The sequence below is a fragment of the Idiotropiscis lumnitzeri genome, chromosome 19 (genome assembly GCF_059441095.1).
Source record: "Idiotropiscis lumnitzeri isolate Australia: NSW breed Sydney's pygmy pipehorse chromosome 19, RoL_Ilum_1.0, whole genome shotgun sequence".
Taxonomy (NCBI): Eukaryota; Metazoa; Chordata; class Actinopteri; order Syngnathiformes; family Syngnathidae; genus Idiotropiscis; species Idiotropiscis lumnitzeri.
Genome location: NC_142409.1, coordinates 4,939,905 through 4,960,137, shown reverse-complemented (window position 1 = coordinate 4,960,137; position 20,233 = coordinate 4,939,905). Strand labels below are relative to the sequence as shown.

Below are 20,233 nucleotides of genomic sequence, written 5' to 3'. Positions count from 1 at the left end.
TAATTACTCGTGAAGTCTTTCTAATGCAAAGTTTTTTGGAATTCCTGCAATGGAGGCTTGAAAGCGGTTAAATGAACAAATGAAGAGTTTGTGATTTGAAGGCCCGTCGAAGCCTTATTTCCAGTTGTTGTTTATTGCATCTGTTCCTTGTGTGTTTAAGAAGAAATCCAGCGTGTATATAACTATGAATAATATATTTGTTGCATATGTATGCTGCCAGTGTGGGAGGGATGGCTCTCATTTTCCATCTCACAGCTTGCAAATGATGTATTTATATGCATGAACTGTGATGGTGGCCCCATGCAGACATGCAATCGCCAACCAAAAAGCCAGCGAGAGAGCAAACATTTGATTCAGCGTAAGAATAATTCACCGTTTGTCAAACATGACAATAAAAAAAAATAGACGTGTGTGTGTGTGTGAGATTTCAGTATTTTTTTTTAGGACAATTTTTTTTTTAATTTATTTAAATAGCAAGCTATTTGAACCTTAAAAAGGAAAAACTCCATTCCCAAAGCATATTTTGGATCTTTCATGTTGCGTATTTATACACACAGACGCAAAGAGGGCAGGTAATTAAAAAAGGGGACCGCGAGAGATCCAAATCAATGACATGCCTTTTTGTTATGTATAAGTGCAATGTAAAGTCATCATCATTCTGTTTTAAGGTGTAATTTCACCCTGAAAGAACTTTATTCTCAGAAGTAAAACGGAGACAACATTTTGAGAATTGTCAAGCTTTATGGCTTTGTGTTGCGTGAATAGAATAGAGCCGAGACGGATGCGAATGTTACCACAGCTTGCCGTTAGTTATTTGGCATTCTGGAATTTCAAACTTCAATTTTTTTTTTTTTTTTTTTTTTTTTTTTGCATCCTAACAGTCAAAACCTCCAAGTGGTTGCACCAACACAGTATTGCTTTTATAATCAGTTCATTCAAATCTGCTTTAAACAACGTATGCACGTCAGAGGTTAGCTGTGATTTTTTTTAATTTTTTTTTTTAGGGGAAGGTAGCTTTGTGAAATGAAAGAAACGATTTATGAAGATCAAGTCTAAGTAAGAACATGGTTAGAATTCTTGGAATTTACTCATTTGACACAAATGACGCAATTTCCCGTCATTCTCATCATTTCTTTCATTGTTCCTGTTTATGTTGCCCTGCGCTTTGTAATTGACTTTTCAAATCACTTTCAAAGTCTGACTGGGTTTGCTGTAGCAAAGTGCAATAAGTACGTATATATTTTTATTACATGTGCCAAAACTGTATAGAAATGAGACATACCTACTCAGAATGACTTGCAACGAAAATGCATATTTTGGGTTTGAATATTCGTGATCAAAGACCAACACGAGGGTTCAGTGAAAAATTCAAAGATGAAAGGTGATTGTGCGGTGCTACAGTGTGTTTAGCGGGAGTTCGACAACTGACCTATTGTGCGACTTGACACAAGTGGTGCGCGTATTGAACATTCGTGACATATTGGTTGAATCTACTGTACATCATTTTGAATTTGATTTTTTTTCTTTTAGCTAACATGAAAACGAATTCATTTTGTTTATAGTTTTTGATTTCAATCATTTTTTAGGGGAAGGGGCGTAAACATCCCCATGATTTTGAATGAGCAATGAGTTCACATCGGACCGCTCCAGGATTTTTTTCTCTCCCGGGGCTAGACTGATAATTAGTGGGGCTGCAAAAATAATTTAGAAGTATATTTTAGAATATCAGATAAAAATGCTGGACGGCTTAAAGGGGAAGTCAAGCCAAAAATATTATTTTTGATAATATTTTCTATATGCCTGATTAATATTAGGTTTGCGGAATATGAGTTAAGCTTCAAAATCCACCCTCTTTTAGCCATCTCAGGGGGCGGCCATTTTGTCACTTTCATCCAATGAAAATGACATCACAGTTGCTCAGGGCTCAGCTTATGACCAATCATGGCTCAGCTTCAGAAAACAGGTGAGCCTTGATTGATCAATATAAGTGACAAAATGGCTGCCCCCCAGAGTTGGCTAAAAACGGGTTGATTTTGCTGCATAACTCATATTCAACAAATGTGATATTAATCCGAATGCCATGTTTCGACTAGTGAGGCTGCATAGAACATATTCTTGCTGAGATTTTTTTGGGGGGTGGACTTTTGCTTCGAAAGGGACAGATTTCTGCCAGGGATGTAGCGGCACCCCTAGTTCACATCTAGCACGCTCTAAATGTCACCTAAAACAGATAGATGGCTGTACTAAAAAATGAGACAAAAACTATGCGGTGGCTTTACAAAGCTGTGGGAACATTAGTAACGACATCCATTAGTCTTGTTTTTTTTTTTTGTTTTTTTTTTCAAACCAGGATTATGAACAGTCGTCTTCCACCTTGTGATGGCTTCTTAACCCAGTGTAACAGACCTCCCATGCTCAGAAATCCCACAGCTTCGGTATGCTTTGCTATTTTCCTTGAGATCAAGTGTTTTTGGGTAGCCGTCCAGTGTTTGCGTGGGAATCGTACGTGGGCACACGTGTGACAAGTTCACCGCCAGTGTTCAGTAAATGTGCATGTGGGAGCATGCGCGGGCCCTCTACTTCTCATCCTCGTCTCCTTCGCTCATGCTGCTGATGGAGGCCGAAGCGCCTTTGGGGGAGGTTGGCGGCGAGGGCCGTGCGTTGTGCCAGCGGGCGGGCGGGGACGGCGGCGACGGGGAGCGCAGGGGAGACAGTTCACGCGGAGGGCTGTTGCAGGGGGACTCTCTGGGAGACAGGGCGTAGGAGAGCATTCGTCCACTGCGCTCCTGAAACACCTGCTTCTGCTCAAGCATAGAGGCAAAAGAGGGGTCAAAGGTCATGCATTCGAACAGTGTACTTAAAAAAAATCACTGTCACAGAAAATCCCCCCAAAATGTATGTTTGCGACGCTCACCCAAGTCCCATCAGGTCCGAATAGTTCAAGGAAATTGCCGATAAACTCTCTGGATTTTTCTTCCCACTTCTGAATGAGGTCGTGACTCTTCTCTTCCACACGGTAGACAAAATGTTTACTCTTCTCCTCAACGTTGCGAACCTTCTCTTTCATCCGGTCCACTTGATTCTGCAGCCGGTACTTCTTTTCCTGTATATTTCACACAGCCCAGATAATTAATGCCGCTGAAAGCTCTCAGCTGGTTTAGGGAATGCGCCATTGGCCCAAACAGATCAGCGGGAAAAGATGGATTTCTTCATTTCAAACAATGAGCCCACCTTAAACTCTACCTCTACTTCTCTTGAAGTGAAAATAATGGCAATAGCTTAGTCTATAAGGAAACATGTTTGAGACCGGTTCAGCTTGACTGCGACCCACCTTCCGGCCTGTCAATTTTGATTCATGCATTATTCACACATCAAGATATTCAAAATAATGCATCATACATAAATAAATAAGAACGTATTGCTAACACAATTAGAAGTAAAAAAAAAAAAAAACAGTCTGGCAGAAAGCTGTAATGTTTTACAATAATTGAAAAAAAAAAAAACCTAATAGTTATGAACCAATGCCTATAAACTCATCGGGTTACAAGAAATAATCTCATAATGTTCTATGTGTAATGTCAGATGTTACAAAAAATTTAACATAGAAAAAAAATAATTTGACAAGAATTTGTCTTATATAAAAAATTATTTAAAGGGGAAGTCAACCCCCAAAAATTATTTGCAATAAAATGTTCCACGCGCCTTCGCTATTCTAAACATGGCATTCTGATTAATATTGCGTTTGCGGAGTATGAGTTCAACTGTAAAATCCACCCGTTTTTGTACAGTTCAGGGGGCGGCCATTTTGTCGCTTCTGTCGACTGAAATTCTCAGGGCTCAGGTGACGACCAATCACGGCTCACCTGTTGTCTCAATTTCAAGTCTTCATCTCACCTCAAAAATATATTTGCGCGAGTTCCAAAAACAAAGCCAATTGACACAGCAGTGTGATAATCTTACATTGATATAGCTGACGTTGAGCTCCTTGGCCGTGTAGCCACGTTGAAGGTTGCGACGTGCGTAGACGTCGTAGTCCCGGACAATCCTGGTGATGATGTCCGACGTAGAGATTCCTTCTGTGCGTTGAGTAGGCACAAACATTCCTGGATTGCGCACATTACAAATAATTTCCTTTAATACACAAAAATAACGTCTTTTGTTTCATCACGCAAACACACCCACCTGCTTCCTTGATGTGTTTGTAGACATCCTCGCTCCCTGCTGAGGAGTACGGAATATCATCATGAGCCACAAAATCGATCTGAGAAGCAATCAGATGACATTGTAGGACCACGCGAGGAAACACCAACACAGGTTTTCGGACACGCCACCTCCCGCTCGTACCTTGTGTTGCTCCAAAAACTTTGGCGTGAGCGTCCAGGGAGCGTCTCTAACCACCTCGTCGACGTAGCGGCAATGTCTGAGCGCTTCGTATCGTTCCGTCTCTGTCATGACGGTGAAGCCCTTGTACTTATGGGTCAGCTCATCGCTGCACACTGTTACATAAAGAAAAGGTGCAACGTGGTTGAAAGCAGTGTTCGCTACTTTCGAGGTGGCTATTCCGGTTGTGTCCCACCTCCCACGATGAGGTAGGTGTTGGGGAAGAGGTTCTTGGCCTGCATGAGAGCACGGGCATGGCCCGAGTGAAACAGGTCGAAGATGCCGTCAGCGTACACTCTCACTGGACGGTCCACTGAAAACAAACATTTAATTACTATTATTAATAATTATGAAACGCGACTAAAATAACAAAATAAGCCGCATGGGACGTGTAATGGAGAGGCAACTTGTCGTCGTGTTGATACTACGGAAAGTGTCGCATGGATATTGTCCAACACCGGTTATTATTTTTGCCTTGGTAATATTATTTGTATTTCTCATATTGTACACTTTCCTATGGTGAAGTCATTTCAAGTTCCCCGTGACACATTAAGTAGACATAACCTGTTCAAAAGCTACATTATAGGAACTAGAAAAACATGAGATTGATTCTTATGAAATAATGGTGTTTTACACATTTGACAGTTATGTCCTATAAATCAATTTCAGATGAACAAAGTGAAGTCTGTGTATTTATATATTTTGCAGCCGATAGCAAACTCTCATCTCTATTTAGGATGACATTGCAGCCGAGCGCCAAGGTCACCTCTCCCAGGGGGACTTCTTACCCGGGGTGCCTCTACGGGCTTGAGCGATGGTGAGCTTTTCATGAGGGGCGCGGCAATCGCAGCTGGTCTCTCGGGCGAAGATGGCAGGCTCAGTCAGCATCTGAGAGAAACACGCCAACGATAGATGGGTCATTAGGTAATGCTCCGTACTAAAACATTGGCTCGAGTTGCAGGCGGACCTGCTTTAAGTGTGTACTTAGTTTTCCGTGTAGCACAATACATATAATGCCACAGATGCGGGACATATTACGGAAGGATCAAAGAAAGCTATTAGAACAGTTTTTGAATCAAAAGGTACTTTGAATTATTTTCCACATCAATTCCAAGATTTTACTCAAGTAAATATCTGTTATCAGCTTTGTAGAAAATTATAGTTAAAAAAATGTGACTAATCGCAATCAATTATGGGTGCTTTTGAGATTAATTAGTTGAAAAATTTAAGTGCGAATACATATATACACAACTGTATGTAATGTGTGTGTTTATGTACGTGTACATGCATACATAAATACACACAATTTGTTTCATATATAATATTACACTTGTTTGATAGAATTTGGTGGAGTTGTCATGGAGACTACTTCAACGACTGCAAGTCCAAGTGTTTATAAATTCGCAAATCTACTTGAATTTGATGAAATAAACTGCCTTTCAATTTAATGTATGTTTATTCGACTAAACTTTGTCTAACCGTTAAGACCAAAACATTTATGCACAATGTTATTTTGATATTGTTAATTACAATACAATACAATACAACTTTATTTAAATAGCACATTTTACAACAGCTGGAGCTGTAACAAAGCACTTTCCATATGGTGTTATATCAATTAGCGGGTAATTAGAACACAAATTAAAACAAATACATTGTACATAATTGTAGTACTGATTAAGTTATTGCTTGTGTTTGTTAAAAAAATTAATGGGAAGAGGATCTAGGAAAAAAATAATCGCATATCAAGAAGTATTGAGGAAAAAAATTGCAAAAATTATTTTTCAAATCCGAACAGCGCTAATCATATTTCCAATGTCATTTCTTTGTTCAAACAAGACTTGCAGGGTGAGTGTTTACACCGTGGGAACACCCACAATACCCATAATTCCTCGGGCCAAGTATAAGCGGAGGGGGGGGGTAGCTAACAAACATTCAGCACAGGACAGATGGCAAAGCTTAAGGCTAACTGTCCATGAGCACAGGGGCCTATCAGGCTGAGCAACTGAATGCCCTGGCACAAATGAAGAATATCTGCTTTAAGAAGGATTAAAGCCAAGGGGAGACATGCTGCAGGGGTGGATGACAAGAGAGGAAGGACTGCAAAATAAAAACAGAGGCGACATGAATGTTGGTCAGGAATCTTGGTGTACCTCTTTGTCCTCACTGCAGTAATACCTTCTTTGGCTCATCATCCTACCCACTCAGTGTTCAACATCTCCCACAGACAACATGTGATACGGGCATCTGTTTCATAACGAGTCCAGCACCCTTTTGTCTGTCACTCACACGCACTCTACATGATGTACACACACACAAAAACAAAGACAGCCTACCGTCCGAGGATGGGGGCAAGTGTGTTCAAGCTCCTCCATTATTCCCAAAAACTCATGGGATGTAGCTGTGGTCCCTCCGTAATGTGACTCAGCATCAATGAGATGATGCTTCTCTCCTCACCACTGTGTGCTTCTTTCTTCTTCCCTTGCTTCCACTCTCACATCCCTCCTCCCATCACCCAGTCTCTCCGTTGCTTCCCCCCTGGCCCCCTCCAATCCACTCTCGTTTTATGTTTCACAGAGGAGCTGTTCTGCAAAGAGAGCCCACTCTGCAAATCTGCCAATGCACCGCACATCTTACCACCACAAGTCACATAGGCGATCGTCAGCAGGCGGTTACGTGTACTCTTTATAAAGAAGGCCACCTCTCCGTGGTGGAAAAGGGGAATCAAAAAAATCTGCCTCATATCACCATGTTTGCGTTTGGGACATGTGAATTGCTTGTTGTCAACTAAGAGAGGATCTTGGATGGTTCGCTGATCATCGGCAGAGATCGCTCGCCCAATCGGAGCGGCGAAAACAGTAACGGAGGAGACAGTACTTGTTGGATACACCCGGACCACCACTTTTACGTTATCTTACGCTTCGGTGTTATAAAATGAAGACCTTTAGAATTTCACACAAGTAACACTTGGCAGTGTTTCGTCAAACACGCAACTCGCTTGGCATCATCCTGGGAGCTCAATGAGCACAAATCTGAATAGCCTGTGGATTTTTATTGTTTTATAGTTTTATAACTTTCATTCTCGTATTCTAGACTGTTCCCACTGACGTCGCTAACAATTTATAATCACTTTTACGACAACCTCCAATTACCGTTCGGACCTTAAAATGCCAAGACTTGTTTTATACATTTCGACATTATTTGCAATGGATATTGGCTTGAGATAACATTGTATTATTGAAATTGTTTAAGTTATCCATAATGTGCACGCAAATAAATATATTACATGGCTGGATAACCTTTGCATTGCAAAACAGTTACAGCGGCTGTTTATTCATTTATTTACTTTTTATTATTTGTATTTATCGTTTTGTTTCTCGATAGACGACTTTACCTTTGAGGGACCTCTTCTGCGCCCAGGACGTGTTGCATATGAGCAAAATGGTCGTGCACGGGTGCGTCGTTCTTTCGCCATAGCGTCCAAAAAGCATGCATGCAAATTCTAGATCTGCCCAATTCGATTGAAAAGGTGTTTCTGACCCTCCATCTACTTTTGGTGTAATGCTCGCACCTCCCCCGCGTGCTCGAGTAAAATCAGAGACGTACGTGATGATGGGATGACGTATCAATCAACTGTGCTGACCTTATGGCATGTTGTTTGAGACCATATGGTACGCAAACTGTCTACTCTACACAGATAAATTCAGTTATCTACATCATATTGTACATCCAAAAAAATACAAGCATATTATTATATTAGACTGCCAGTGAAAAGGAAGAAAAATGAAAAATTCGTGTAGTTTAAGTGTAAAAGGCACACTAAGCTGGGAGGAAGTGGAACAAACAGCCTTTGTTGTTATTATAGACAGTGTAGTGGAGCTACGTGGCCCCAATCTGGGGCACGAATCCATTGTACCCTCCTAAATTCCACCTCATTACCATGGAAACGAGTTTAGTTAGATTACACACACTATATACGTGCAGGACAATGACCCAAATCGTATGATTAAACATTCATTTTGACAAGATAAAATTACGACAAACAACTTGTCTTAGGATCATAGTTTCCAATCATTTAAGATGAAAAAAAAACAAGTTAAAAAAAATTAATTTACGTGTTTTTTTCACTCGCTTTGTCCTGTTTTTTTGTTGAAATTTTATTATTATTATTATTTTTATTATTATTATTAATAGTGGTGACCTCGGTCATCGTTAAACTTCTGCCATCCGGATGGACGTGCGACGTCATGATGAAAAGGTCCATTGTTCTGGAATAAAAGTATCCTAAGAATTTTTGTCCAACACTCCCACCATGTGGACATTTAATGAAACAGCGAGCGTGCCTCGCCATTGGTTGAGATGTCACTTCCGGCACATGATTTTTCCCGGGAAACGTATTTGCGCGGACTTTTTGTTATTGTCTTGGAGCAGCTGCGGGTTCCCCACTTAGGAGCTGTCAGCGAGCGCCCAAACCGGACGAAAGCCATGGCTCCCGTCTCTAACCCCGACAAAGACATGGGAGCAACGGACGGAGGTGAGCTTATTTGGTTGAGTTCATGTAGTATTTTAAACTCGTGCTAGCGCGGCTGAAGTAAGCTAACTAGGTAGTTAGCTTACATATCACGTATGCTACTGTATCTGCTTATGCTAACTCAACCCACGAGTTTCAAGTGTTCAAACGCTAATTTATCGTTTCCCCCCCCCCCCCATCTGTTCAGATGATTGATATTTTAAAATTTGCTCATATGAGTCACTTTTTTTTTTAAACGGAAATGATTGACATTAAGGGTAATTACACTGCCGTCAAAACTGACACGACATAAACTCAATTTTATGTGTGTCTCCCTGCCAGACGATGTGGGCGATGCATGTAGTTTGGCCAAGTCTCGCTCCAGACGGGAGAAGAGAGAGAAGGTAGGGAGGAAGTCTGCTCTGGAGCAACTGAAAAAGGCCAAGCGAGGGGAGAAGATCAAATATGAGGTCAGTCATGCATGATGTGCAAGTGTTGTAATATGATTGCATTCCAAAGTGTCGACGCATTCATTTTAGAATTTGCATATGAATTGATCTATTTTGCAGGTGGAGGAGTTTAGCAGTGTGTATGAGGAGGTGGATGAGGCACAGTACTCCAAGATTGTCCAGGACAGACAAGAGGATGACTGGATTGTTGATGATGGTGAGTGGGAAATATTGTTATAGTTATTCTTTTTTTTTTTTTTTGCTTGTTTTCATTTCTTAATTTTGTTTCAGACGGAGTAGGCTACGTGGAGGACGGCAGAGAGATCTTTGATGATGATTTGGTTGAGGACGTGGTGGAACAAAAACAAGGTACCAGCAGTATTGCACCCTAAACACCATATTCAGTCCTTTTTTTCTAAATTTAAGTCAATTTATCAATCCCTTGGTATTTTTTGCTTTGGCAGGCAAAGGACCCACTGCAAAGAAACAAATGAAGAAAGCAACAGTTGCAAAGCCCAACAGCATTAAAAGCCTCTTCATGAACAGTAATGTCAAGAAGCCAGCAGAGGTGCGTCATAGTTTTCTGTGTATAAAGCTTCATACTGGTGCTTCCAAAACGCACGCACAGGCACACGCATACATATTTATATGCATTGACAGGGGGGTTTTCAGTTTATGACAGAGTTCCGGTCTTACGCCACTTTTTTCAAGGCACAAAGTCTCTTATCACCTATGTGAATGTCACAAAATAAATAATAATTTTAGTCAAAAAGAGAACAGTTCCTTATCTTTACTCTAGTGGTTTACTTGCTTGCGCAAAAAAGTTCCATGTGCGAATATTTTTCCACACTTCCTTTCAAAAAGTTCTCCACATCTGTATGTTTGTTTTCACTCTGGCTAGACACTTCCAAATCATAAATAATCATCTTGGAAAATGTGTTTGAAATGTGATTTATGCCCCTAGTGTTCCACAACTTAAACCAGAAATCTGTTTATCTTTCACGCATCTTGCTCCTCCTCTATTACAAATTGTGACCTCTTGCAGAAGGATGTCGACTTGTCCAAAGATGATCTGTTGGGAGACATTTTACAAGACTTGCACTCAGAGGTTGGTAGAGACCGAAACATACTTTTGACTTGCACTCTTAAGTCGCTGGTTGCCTCTCAAATGTCTTATATTATTTTGCCCCCCCCAGAAAAGCACCATTCTGACTCCTCCACCCGTGGTAACACTGAAGAAAAAGAAATCCCTCGGATCGCCCTTGAATCCGTTCTCGATCAAACCCCAGATGCCGAGAGTAAAGCTTTTACTTGATTAAATCATAACTGTGAATCGTCAGGATGATGTATGGCAACTGTGCTTTTATAACAAACAAAATGTCACGTCTGTGAGATCAGGAGCCAGCTAAGGCCAAAGTCGTACTTCCACCGCCTTGTGACATCCAGAAGCCATCAGTAACTTCACCTCCTCCCTCGAAAAGGACTCCAGCGGCGGAGAAGGAGACAGAACCGGTCGAGAAGAAAGGTAAAGGTGATAAAAGTTGTCCGTATTAACTGATTTACTCTTGTTGTGACCCGTGGACTAATTTCAGTCATCATATTTTCTAGCAGTGGCAGAAGATCTGGCGTTTGACACTATGGATTTTGATGAGCCGATGGAGGTCGCACCTGAGGAGCCTCCAGAGCCTGAAGTCAAAGAAGAGCCTCCGTCTGAATGTAAAACAGCCCTTGTCGCTCCAGTCAAAGAAGAACCTCAAGACACCACCTTCATGTGAGTCTTTACATCCTTCCAAGTTGGCATTTAATTTTACATTATGAGTAACCGCCGTTCTAATTCTGCTTGTGGATGCAGCAAAATAGGAGGTTCGTGGGGGCTCGATGATGAAGAGGGTGCTGTCAGCGAGGCTCCCGCAGAGGTGCAAGTGGACTCAAGCAAGTTGCCGTTGGTGGAGGGTCCGGACGGCGAGCAGGTTTTCAGATTCTATTGGCTGGATGCTTTCGAAGAACCGTACAGTCAACCTGGTATGGCAGCATATATCTTGTGACATATCGCTTTTATATACTTTATGGGCAACCTCACCCTGTTTTTTGTCGCACAGGCGTGGTCTACCTGTTTGGAAAGGTGTGGATCGAGTCGGCCCAAACTCACACAAGCTGCTGCGTCTCGATCCGGAACATAGAACGCACCATGTATATCCTGCCACGTGAATATGTATGTTGCAAACTACAATGTTAATTAACACATTATTACATTAATGCATCTAGAATGTTAGTGAAAAAAAAAATTCAGTCTTAAGTTCTTGTGTTTTGACTCCACAGAAAGTAAACCCCAAGACGGGGGAGGTGTCTGATACGCCCGTCGGAATGACGGAGATCTACCAGGAGTTCAGTGAACTTTCTGAAAGGTTCAAGATCATGAAGTTCAAGTCCAAGGTACTCCTCCTCCCGTCACCTGACAGCACAGCCGGTCTATTTTTTTGCGTCCAATCTCACACTTGTTTCGGCTTCAGAAAGTGGAGAAAAACTACGCCTTTGAAATTCCTGACGTGCCCACGCAAAGCGAATACCTGGAAGTCCGCTATTCAGTGAGTAAATGCACATGTGGTAGGAATTTTTTATTGATTTATTTTTTCTGATGAAACATGACTCTTACTTGTTTTTGAAGGCTGAGTTCCCTGCTCTTCCGTCTGACCTCACGGGGGCAACATTTTCCCACATTTTTGGAACCAACACTTCCAGCTTGGAACATTTCCTCCTCAGTAGAAAAATTAAAGGGCCCTGTTGGCTGGACATCAAGACACCACGTGAGAGCCGATTAGTTTTCTTTTTTTTGTTTTCATAAAATATTGTGATGCATCACCGTCTATTTCAATGAATGTTATCAATAAATATAGAAATATAATATATTTTTGTTTGTATGTGATAGAACTGCTCAGTCAGGCAATCAGCTGGTGTAAAGTTGAGGCTCTAGTCCCGAGAAGTGATTTGGTCACTGTGGTCAAAGACTTGGCCCCGCCCCCTATCACAGTGATGTCTATCAGCCTCAAGACAGTCCAGAACCCCAAGACTCATCACAATGAGGTCAGAGCTCCTAGATTTTAGACATTAGGCCATTATCAGTCATGTTTTCTTAGAATAGATGACTCTATGATTGTGTTTCTTTCTGCATTGTGCAGATAGTGTCCCTGGCAGCACTTGTACATCATAGCTTCCATATGGACAAAGCTCCTCCGCAGCCGCCCTATCAGACGCATTTTTGCGGTAAGAATAAGAGAATAAGAATTCTTATGCTTGTCACACATTGCCAAGATGTAAACCGAAGCTCATTAAAGCATCAATTTTCTCTTTCAGTGGTAACTAAACCATCTGATTGTATCTTCCCATATGACTTCAGTGATGTACTGAGAAAGAAGGTGAGGATTTATTGACATTTCTGCGGAAAATGTGAGTAGTTTTTTTCCTTTTTTTTTTTTTTTTTTTTTTCAGGGTTTTATTGCAAAGAGAACATGAAGTTGCAGTATTGGTTCCACTCACGTCACAATTTACAGTGTTGGTGGTGACTTTTAGATTGTGGAGGTGTACACTCTGGACTAATAATAATATTTCATTTGGATTAATGGATGTGAATTTAGTTGTATGATACCTGTTCTTGATGTTCTGGACCAACACACTAAAGATTTCTTATTTTCTTAGAAAGCTAAGGTGGAGATAGCTACTACAGAAAGAACTCTCCTTGGCTTCTTCCTGGCCAAGATGCACAAAATAGATCCTGATGTTCTTGTGGTAAGACTTTTTTTTTCTTGTCATCTACAGTATGTTTGATTACTTGGCTCAAACCGAAGACTTTCTGCTTGTTCCTTAAGGGTCATGATATTTTTGGCTTTGACCTTGAAGTGCTACTGCAGCGAATCAACCACTGCAAAGTTCCTCATTGGTCCAAGATTGGACGCCTCAGGCGGGCCAACATGCCCAAACTCGGGGTGAGGGCGGAAAAACCCAACGGACACGCTGTGTCTCATTTTGCAGTATTACTAACGTCCGTTTGCTTGCAGGGCCGAAGCTCATTTGCGGAGAAGAGTGCCACCTGTGGCCGCCTTGTGTGCGACACAGAGATCTCTGCAAAGGAATTGATTCGCTGTAAGAGTTACCATCTGACTGAGTTGGCTGCACAGGTGCTGAAAACCGAGCGAGCCACTCTTCCGGAGGAGAGCATCAGAAATCTTTACAGGTTTGTCTCCTGCCCTTAAGACAATGTCGATCATTAACTCATTTACTGCCATTGACGGTTAAAGACGTCAATGACCCCCCCCCCCCCCCTTTTTTTTTTTTTTTTAAAACTTGGCTAGTCGTGAATGAGTTAATACAAATGTTGTGCACATAGACTTCTTTATCATTCAAATGACGTGACTGTGTCCATGTCAGCGATTCCCCACATCTGCTCTACCTGTTGGAGCTGACATGGACTGACGCCAAACTGATCCTCCAAATGATGTGCGAGCTCAACGTGCTGCCGCTGGCTCTGCAGATCACCAACATTGCCGGCAACATCATGGTAACGCACGATTCCGCGGCGCACTCACATGGAAAGTTGACTTTTAATCATCGAACTATCGTCCCCGCAGTCCCGTACTCTCATGGGCGGTCGGTCGGAAAGAAACGAGTACCTGTTGCTTCACGCTTTCCATGACAAGAACTACATTGTTCCAGACAAACCGTCCTTTAAGAAAATTCAGGTGGACATGGTAAGACCTCAAACGCGCCGTCAGCTTTTCTTTTTATTTCTATCATGTAGTTTGCACGCATGCATAAAACACCATCCCTCTTTTCCAAACATCCCAGCATGAACGAGAAGAAGATGTCGATACTGGGAAAGGCAAGCGTAAGAAGAAGGCTGCCTATGCAGGAGGGCTGGTGCTCGATCCGAAAGTTGGTGTGTGTGGTTTGGCTAATTCTGTCTTCCTTTTGCTCTACATATTGTGTTATTAATAAAAAAAAAAAAAAACTTTATGTCAACAGGTTTCTATGACAAGTTTGTGCTGCTGCTCGACTTCAACAGCCTGTATCCGTCCATCATACAAGAGTTTAACATCTGTTTCACCACCGTGCAACGGGAGGCTTACAGCAAGCATAAAAAGACTCAGGTGCGTGCGCGTGTGACACTCACAAGTGTTAATGTGTTACTTTTCATTTTAGATTCAGTCTTCCGTTGATGTCAAATGCGGTGTTGTTTCAATGGCAACAGGAGGACGAGCCAGAAGAGATTCCAGAGATTCCAGATTGTGACCTGGAGATGGGAATCTTACCCAAGGAGATCAGGAAGCTGGTGGAGCGGCGCAAACATGTTAAACAGCTAATGAAACAACACAACGTCAACTCTGACCTTTACCTGCAGGTACACCACACACACGCAAAATCAAACACCTCTTTACAGATGACCAAAGGCTTGTCAAAGTTAACGCCTGTTTCTGTGTCTTTCTCAGTATGACATCCGCCAGAAGGCGTTGAAGCTAACGGCGAACAGCATGTATGGCTGCTTGGGCTTTAGCTACAGTCGCTTCTATGCTAAGCCGCTGGCTGCCCTGGTCACACACAAGGGCAGGGAGGTGAGTGCCGCGTACACACCGCAGCACACGCAAATAAATTTGACTCCAGCTAACACCGATTAGAGAGAGCCTATATTGATGGACACATTTTCCTAACATGGTCAATTTGTCATGTGTGGGTCATAAAATGTGTCACTGTCAGCGACAAATCTTAATTTGCTGTGCCACCATTCACTGATTGAACACTTTGTCGGGTATTTGGTACTGCATGTAATACATGAGCTATATTAAAAATTAAGTGCCAATCAGAACTTAATATTGTCTTTGTAGAACCTGAATATTAGCCGTGCTGGTGTAAACAAAAGTATGTATGTTACAAATATCATCCACAAGAGGGCACTACTGCATCATGTAACCCGTCAGCCTTCCCACTTTTTCCATTAACACCTCTTTAGCTTTTCCGTTTCCAATCTGATTCCCAAAATAAATATTTATCCACTCTAATGTAATGTAAGTATTGTGTAACATCCATGTCACTGTGCACAAAAATATCCACGTTAAATCTGATGTAATGACTTCTTTCGGCACTCACTAATGGAGCAACACGGGTGTGTACACGCTCAGTAAATAGGTGCGAAAAGATGTGTCCGGCGTGACATAAACTGCTAAATGTGGTATTGTAATTGAACACTGCATACACACACACACACACACACACACACGGACGCACACACTTGCCACGTCAGTTCATTCAATGAGCTCTAATGGTGAAGACCCTCATGGAGGCGTCGGGCGCTGCCTCGAGGGAGTCGTTCATTAAGTTCTCATTATGTACACATTGTGTTCCCTAATGGTGGGCGGGGCCATAATTCTGTGTGGTTTTGGTGCTTTGTTAGCCTATTTGTGCCAACAAAACAAAAGGTGTGTGATCGGCTCTTCCAGGTGGGGTTCTTCCTTGTCGCGAGTTTATAGGCGCCGCACTGCAACTCTTATTGCATTTCAATCTTTTCTTGCTACGTTTAGTCCAAAAACATTGCAGCCGTTTCCTTCTTAATTTACATTTTACATCTGTAATTTCCGTCCATCCATTTTCTGAACCGCTTGTCCTCATGGTAGCAGGTGAGCTGGATGCTATCCCAGCTGAAGTTGAAATATTAAAAAAAAATAATAATAATCAAAGCTATGTAGATTTATTGTTTTTGTGTTTTTCTACACAAAAGATTGTTAAGCATTTTAAAGTCATTAAAATTTTAACTAAACCCATCCCTTAGTCTGACGGCATAAATGATAAAAAAAAACTTTCTAACGTCTGTTAAAGTTATACAGCTAGATAGCACTAAGCCAGTACTACTCAGGCTGGACCACTGTTTGACCAAATTAACGTGGTTTTAATTGCGTTTTCTTGGAGCCCTGACATCATATAGCTGTCAGCCAAGCACTTCTCAGTAGTTTCCGACTGCAGCGAGACAGAAAGGCCAGCTGGCATTTATAAGTGGCATCCTGATGTATTTGTGGCCATTGCCGTTTGCACCTCCGCTCCCGTTTTAATCGTCACATTTGCACTCTACTTTGGGAACGTGATTTAAGAGGCTTTTTATTTTTGTATTTGTAACACACACGCACCTCCGTCTAAGTGCAAATCCAACCCACCCTCCTCTCCCGTTTTACGTTTTGGCGGGGAATTCGGACCGTGTATTCATTGATTGGCTCTTGTCCTTCTCGCTCTCGTTTTAAATTGAGGCCTGATGCGGCGGGTCGAGTCAGGTCGAATGTTGCAGGTTTCAAAGACTGGGAGGGGGGTTGTTCAAAAAAGGGATGATGGGCTTTTTGCCCACCCCTATCAGTTGAGCCAAGCAACATTTTTTTTAGTTTGATCTTATGACACGTGTCTAAAAGTTTGGATATGATCACCTGTGTGTGCGTGCATGTGGGTTTAGTGTATTTTGTTAGTGTGTGTGCTCAAGTGCTACTGCCCGAACTCTGCCCTTTGTCGGCGGACCATTTGTTATGGGCCAACTCTGTTCTGGTATGTGTGGGTATAAAGGAGTGAGAGGAGGTGGGGGCAATGGTATTAAGATGAAGGTGAAGGTTTAGGATTTCATGGCCGTGGGTCTGCCTTAGATTGATGTCCCGCTCAACCCCTCTATGTTATTTCGGGTCCGTTTGTATGTTTGCCAAAGAAGCGTTGGGCACAGAGGAAGAGTTATATTAAACACGCACAACAAGCGGTTATAATTGGCTGTAAATGCATTTGTCACACCAGGAAGACATTTATTGTCCAATGTCTGGCTGATCCATGATCTCATGCGTTTAAAAAAAGATACAAATATATTATATTATATTATATTATATTATATATTATATATTATATTATATAATATTATATTATATATTATATTATATTATAAATGTTATAATATAGTTATAATTATATTGTAATTATATTTTAAAGATAGTATCCAGATATCACCAACATGGAAGACTCCAGGATCAGCTTGCTGGTGTTAATTTTCTGTCGTGGTGTTAAATGTTGTTACTTACTGCAAATTGAGTGTCTACGAGTAGTTAACGGCGCCACAAAACTAAGCACTCGACTGGCTTTTACTTTGCTGTTCATTAGTTGTTATTTTTTTTTAGGCTACGTTTCAGCGACTGATTATAAAAAGTAACAGTGTGTCATCTAATCAAGTGATGTAAACAACGCAGCCCGCTGGAAGCTGCTGATTGTTTTGGAATGCATATTGGTTTGACCTTTGACATTTTGCCAGCGAATCTGACAACTGTTAGCAGGTGTGTCGGGGTGTGTGTGTGTGTGTGTGTGTGTGTGTTGGGTGCAGGATGACTCCCTAAAAGCCATGTAATTGAGTCTCTGTCCTTGTGTTTAAAAACAGACTGACAGGAGCTCGTAGTTGACATTATTGGATGGCATGCACAATGAGGGATAGATGCGATCTTGGGTAACAGAGGCGAGGGTGCCGAGAGGTCAGAGTGTCGTGAAGGTTAAACCCACCTCGTGTGAATGTGTGCGCTTGTAATCAAGTCAAGGTAAATACTACTGCCCCCGCTGTCTTTCCTTCAAGTTTTGAATCGTTCCTCCTGTCTCGCGAATCACAAATCATATCCCAGAATTAGACACAGGAATGCTGCGGCCATCCCGATCATGTGTCGTCTGCGTGTGTACCATTCGTGTGTGCGTGTGACTAAATAGTGTTGGCCTCATTCCCATAGCTGCTACTGTCTCAGAATCAGAGATAATTTTTCCTCGTATTACAGATGGCCATTACAGGTGTGTGTCTGTGAATGTTTGTGTGTTGGTGTGGAAACGAGCGCTGCATGTTTCCATGGTCGTCTTGCCCCCCCCACGCATCCCTTAAAGAGGTGGCTTTACTCCGGACTTAACAAATAGTCACATGAGAGCAGCGCTGCTATTTTGGCTCCATTAGCTCGCCGTGGTGGCAGACGGTCGAGCGGGACGAGATTTCCACATTCGAACTGTCACTTTGGTAACATTGGCTAATGAGGCCATGTGAGACTGGACTAGTGACTGGGATTGTACTTAACAGTGTTTTAATCTAATGCAAATGCCTGGTTGAAAATTGAATGAGCTCACGGAGCTGGTAATGAGAGAATAATAAGCAAGTTCTTTTAATTGCTTGGTCAAACAAAAGCAAATCGTCCATAAACTATAATGTTTTAAACATACTAAAGGCATGCCTGTCAGCTACTTAAATGTTTTTTAAAACTATGCTAGCTACCAGTATGTAGCCGGAATGCTACTATATAAACTTAATGCAGGCTTTTGTCTTTTTTTTTTTTTGTCCATCCACACAAAAGTGTCAAGGGACTCATGACTAACATAAACGCAGTTCTTGTGCTACTTTTAGACGACAAAGGCCGTTGAATCATTTTCATCTGAGGCCCCAAGTAAATGAGCCGTTTGGACGTGAAACATCGCTTATTTGCTTGACGTCACACAATTGACTTTGCCCGTGTCAGCGGCAACGCGGCGACCCTGGAATGTGTCCTTTCCATCCGTTAGTGCGCCGTATTTTCTAATTGAGTGGACTGCAGGCGCATTGTTGTCATTGTGGAGTTATTTACAATGAACGCCAGAATTTGTGATCTCAGCCTGCAGTATTAAATTCGATGTGGCCTTGTCACAATACGGACCCGCCTTGCAGAAAACATGACAAAACAGCTATGGCATCTTTTCAGACAGGTGTGTTTTGGGGGCAAAGCCTCTAGTGCTTTTGTGTGCATAAATTCTCACATTAGCTGTAAAAGATTTCTTTTTTTTTTTCCCCCCTCCTATCCAGCGTTTTTCTATTTGCGCACATGCTCATACATGTTACACGCTCCACCCTCAGAATTGACAGCACTGTGTACCTCCACAGGTGCTATTTGAGTCAGGCCACGGCCATCCCAAAATGCTTTTCATCAGAGTGCTTTTCAAAACAATTGTCACTGTTGTCCCAGGCTCCTTTTACAAGGGCTCTCAGTCACAGTGCGGTTTGACACGCGAGCCCTCATGGGCGGATCCTGCATGGTATGCAAATGGATACGGAACAAGAGATTGGCAGGAGCCCGTCCGTCTTTTTGTGGCTCAGTCGAGCAGGTTAATTAAGGTTGATACTTCTAATAAGTTACGGTCCGGCGAAAGATATAAATGAGACAAAGGAGTAGCAAGAGCCAGTTGAACTGCATGACCTCCAATAATGAGCCCACCCAATAACCAAACAGAGGCATTTTGTTTGATATTAACGAGTTATTGCTTCACCATTAACTATAACTGATTGTTGTTGTCTGAGATAATTAATTTAACATTAATTTATTTTCAGCAATAATACATTGCCATTTCATATGAAAGATAAAGTTATATATTTCAGGAAAACTGAGCTTAATACAATTTGTAAAGACAATATTTCATACAGCTCATAATTTTGATTTATGATTCATAGTGTGTGCGTTGGTATTTGTGTCAAGATGAGTGCTCTCACCACCAGTTGCACAAATTCCACTGTCATGGTCAAACGACTTGTCTTACACTTGGCCCCTTCTTCTGAGCGGCCCGTCCTGTTGGAAGTGACAGCATATGGAAAATGTGTCTAAATGAGTCCGCACATTATTTACATCAACGCATTCTCACTTTGCTTTGCCTCACGTTGTTGTCACCCTCACTTTCCCGGCATCTGTCCACTTAGCACTTGTGTGGCTTTTTATTCTGTCGACCCGCAGCTCGTTCGACTTGGAAGTTGGAACATGCTATTGTTTTCTCTCTTTGGTCACAGATTAATTTTTTATTTTTTATTTATTTATTTATTGCATGAGTTAAATTGTTTGAAAGTTTGAAA

At 41.8% G+C, this 20,233-nt stretch overlaps 2 protein-coding genes across 5 annotated transcripts in view; one reads left to right on the top strand and one right to left on the bottom strand.

Moving 5' to 3' along the window:
• Nucleotides 1-853: 853 nt before the first annotated feature.
• pcyt1ba (phosphate cytidylyltransferase 1B, choline a) lies at nt 854-7,948 on the bottom strand. 2 transcript variants are annotated; one of them, XM_088282451.1, is made up of 8 exons: nt 7,775-7,948; nt 5,169-5,268; nt 4,577-4,693; nt 4,345-4,496; nt 4,183-4,261; nt 3,961-4,103; nt 2,915-3,103; nt 854-2,801 (listed from the first exon to the last, which is right to left on the bottom strand). In XM_088282451.1, exons 1-8 carry the CDS (start codon nt 7,853-7,855, stop codon nt 2,577-2,579), a joined length of 1,086 nt encoding a protein of 361 aa, XP_088138577.1. In that variant the 5' UTR covers nt 7,856-7,948; the 3' UTR covers nt 854-2,576. The 2 variants fall into 2 exon arrangements, with proteins under 2 accessions (XP_088138577.1, XP_088138578.1); XM_088282452.1 differs by lacking the exon at nt 7,775-7,948 and adding an exon at nt 6,717-6,919.
• An 825-nt stretch (nt 7,949-8,773) lies between these two features.
• The window catches only part of pola1 (polymerase (DNA directed), alpha 1), a 37,865-nt gene continuing 26,405 nt past the window's right edge, over nt 8,774-20,233 (top strand). For 2 of the 3 annotated variants that reach the window (XM_088283490.1, XM_088283488.1), the window contains exons 1-26: nt 8,774-8,914; nt 9,233-9,360; nt 9,460-9,556; nt 9,631-9,708; nt 9,804-9,907; nt 10,385-10,447; nt 10,536-10,637; nt 10,738-10,870; nt 10,948-11,110; nt 11,192-11,361; nt 11,439-11,551; nt 11,659-11,772; nt 11,850-11,924; nt 12,005-12,143; nt 12,266-12,420; nt 12,516-12,600; nt 12,691-12,752; nt 13,033-13,122; nt 13,203-13,319; nt 13,392-13,567; nt 13,762-13,891; nt 13,962-14,081; nt 14,179-14,269; nt 14,356-14,480; nt 14,582-14,731; nt 14,820-14,942. In XM_088283490.1, coding sequence (XP_088139616.1) covers nt 8,866-8,914; nt 9,233-9,360; nt 9,460-9,556; nt 9,631-9,708; nt 9,804-9,907; nt 10,385-10,447; nt 10,536-10,637; nt 10,738-10,870; nt 10,948-11,110; nt 11,192-11,361; nt 11,439-11,551; nt 11,659-11,772; nt 11,850-11,924; nt 12,005-12,143; nt 12,266-12,420; nt 12,516-12,600; nt 12,691-12,752; nt 13,033-13,122; nt 13,203-13,319; nt 13,392-13,567; nt 13,762-13,891; nt 13,962-14,081; nt 14,179-14,269; nt 14,356-14,480; nt 14,582-14,731; nt 14,820-14,942 — 2,952 coding nt within the window. In that variant the 5' untranslated portion in view covers nt 8,774-8,865. The remainder of the gene's footprint in view (nt 8,915-9,232; nt 9,361-9,459; nt 9,557-9,630; nt 9,709-9,803; nt 9,908-10,384; nt 10,448-10,535; nt 10,638-10,737; nt 10,871-10,947; nt 11,111-11,191; nt 11,362-11,438; nt 11,552-11,658; nt 11,773-11,849; nt 11,925-12,004; nt 12,144-12,265; nt 12,421-12,515; nt 12,601-12,690; nt 12,753-13,032; nt 13,123-13,202; nt 13,320-13,391; nt 13,568-13,761; nt 13,892-13,961; nt 14,082-14,178; nt 14,270-14,355; nt 14,481-14,581; nt 14,732-14,819; nt 14,943-20,233) is intronic. The other variant, XM_088283489.1, reaches the window with a different exon arrangement.

What these genes read in the sequence shown, in the direction of transcription:
- pcyt1ba (XM_088282451.1), bottom strand. Translation starts at nt 7,855, where the DNA reads ATGGCGAAAGAACGACGCACCCGTGCACGACCATTTTGCTCATATGCA. An exon ending in GCAGAAGAGGTCCCTCAAAG is followed by an intron (nt 5,269 to 7,774) that starts GTAAAGTCGTCT and finishes TGTTTCTCTCAG; the next exon opens with ATGCTGACTGAGCCTGCCAT. An exon ending in CACCTACCTCATCGTGGGAG is followed by an intron (nt 4,497 to 4,576) that starts GTGGGACACAAC and finishes TTTATGTAACAG; the next exon opens with TGTGCAGCGATGAGCTGACC.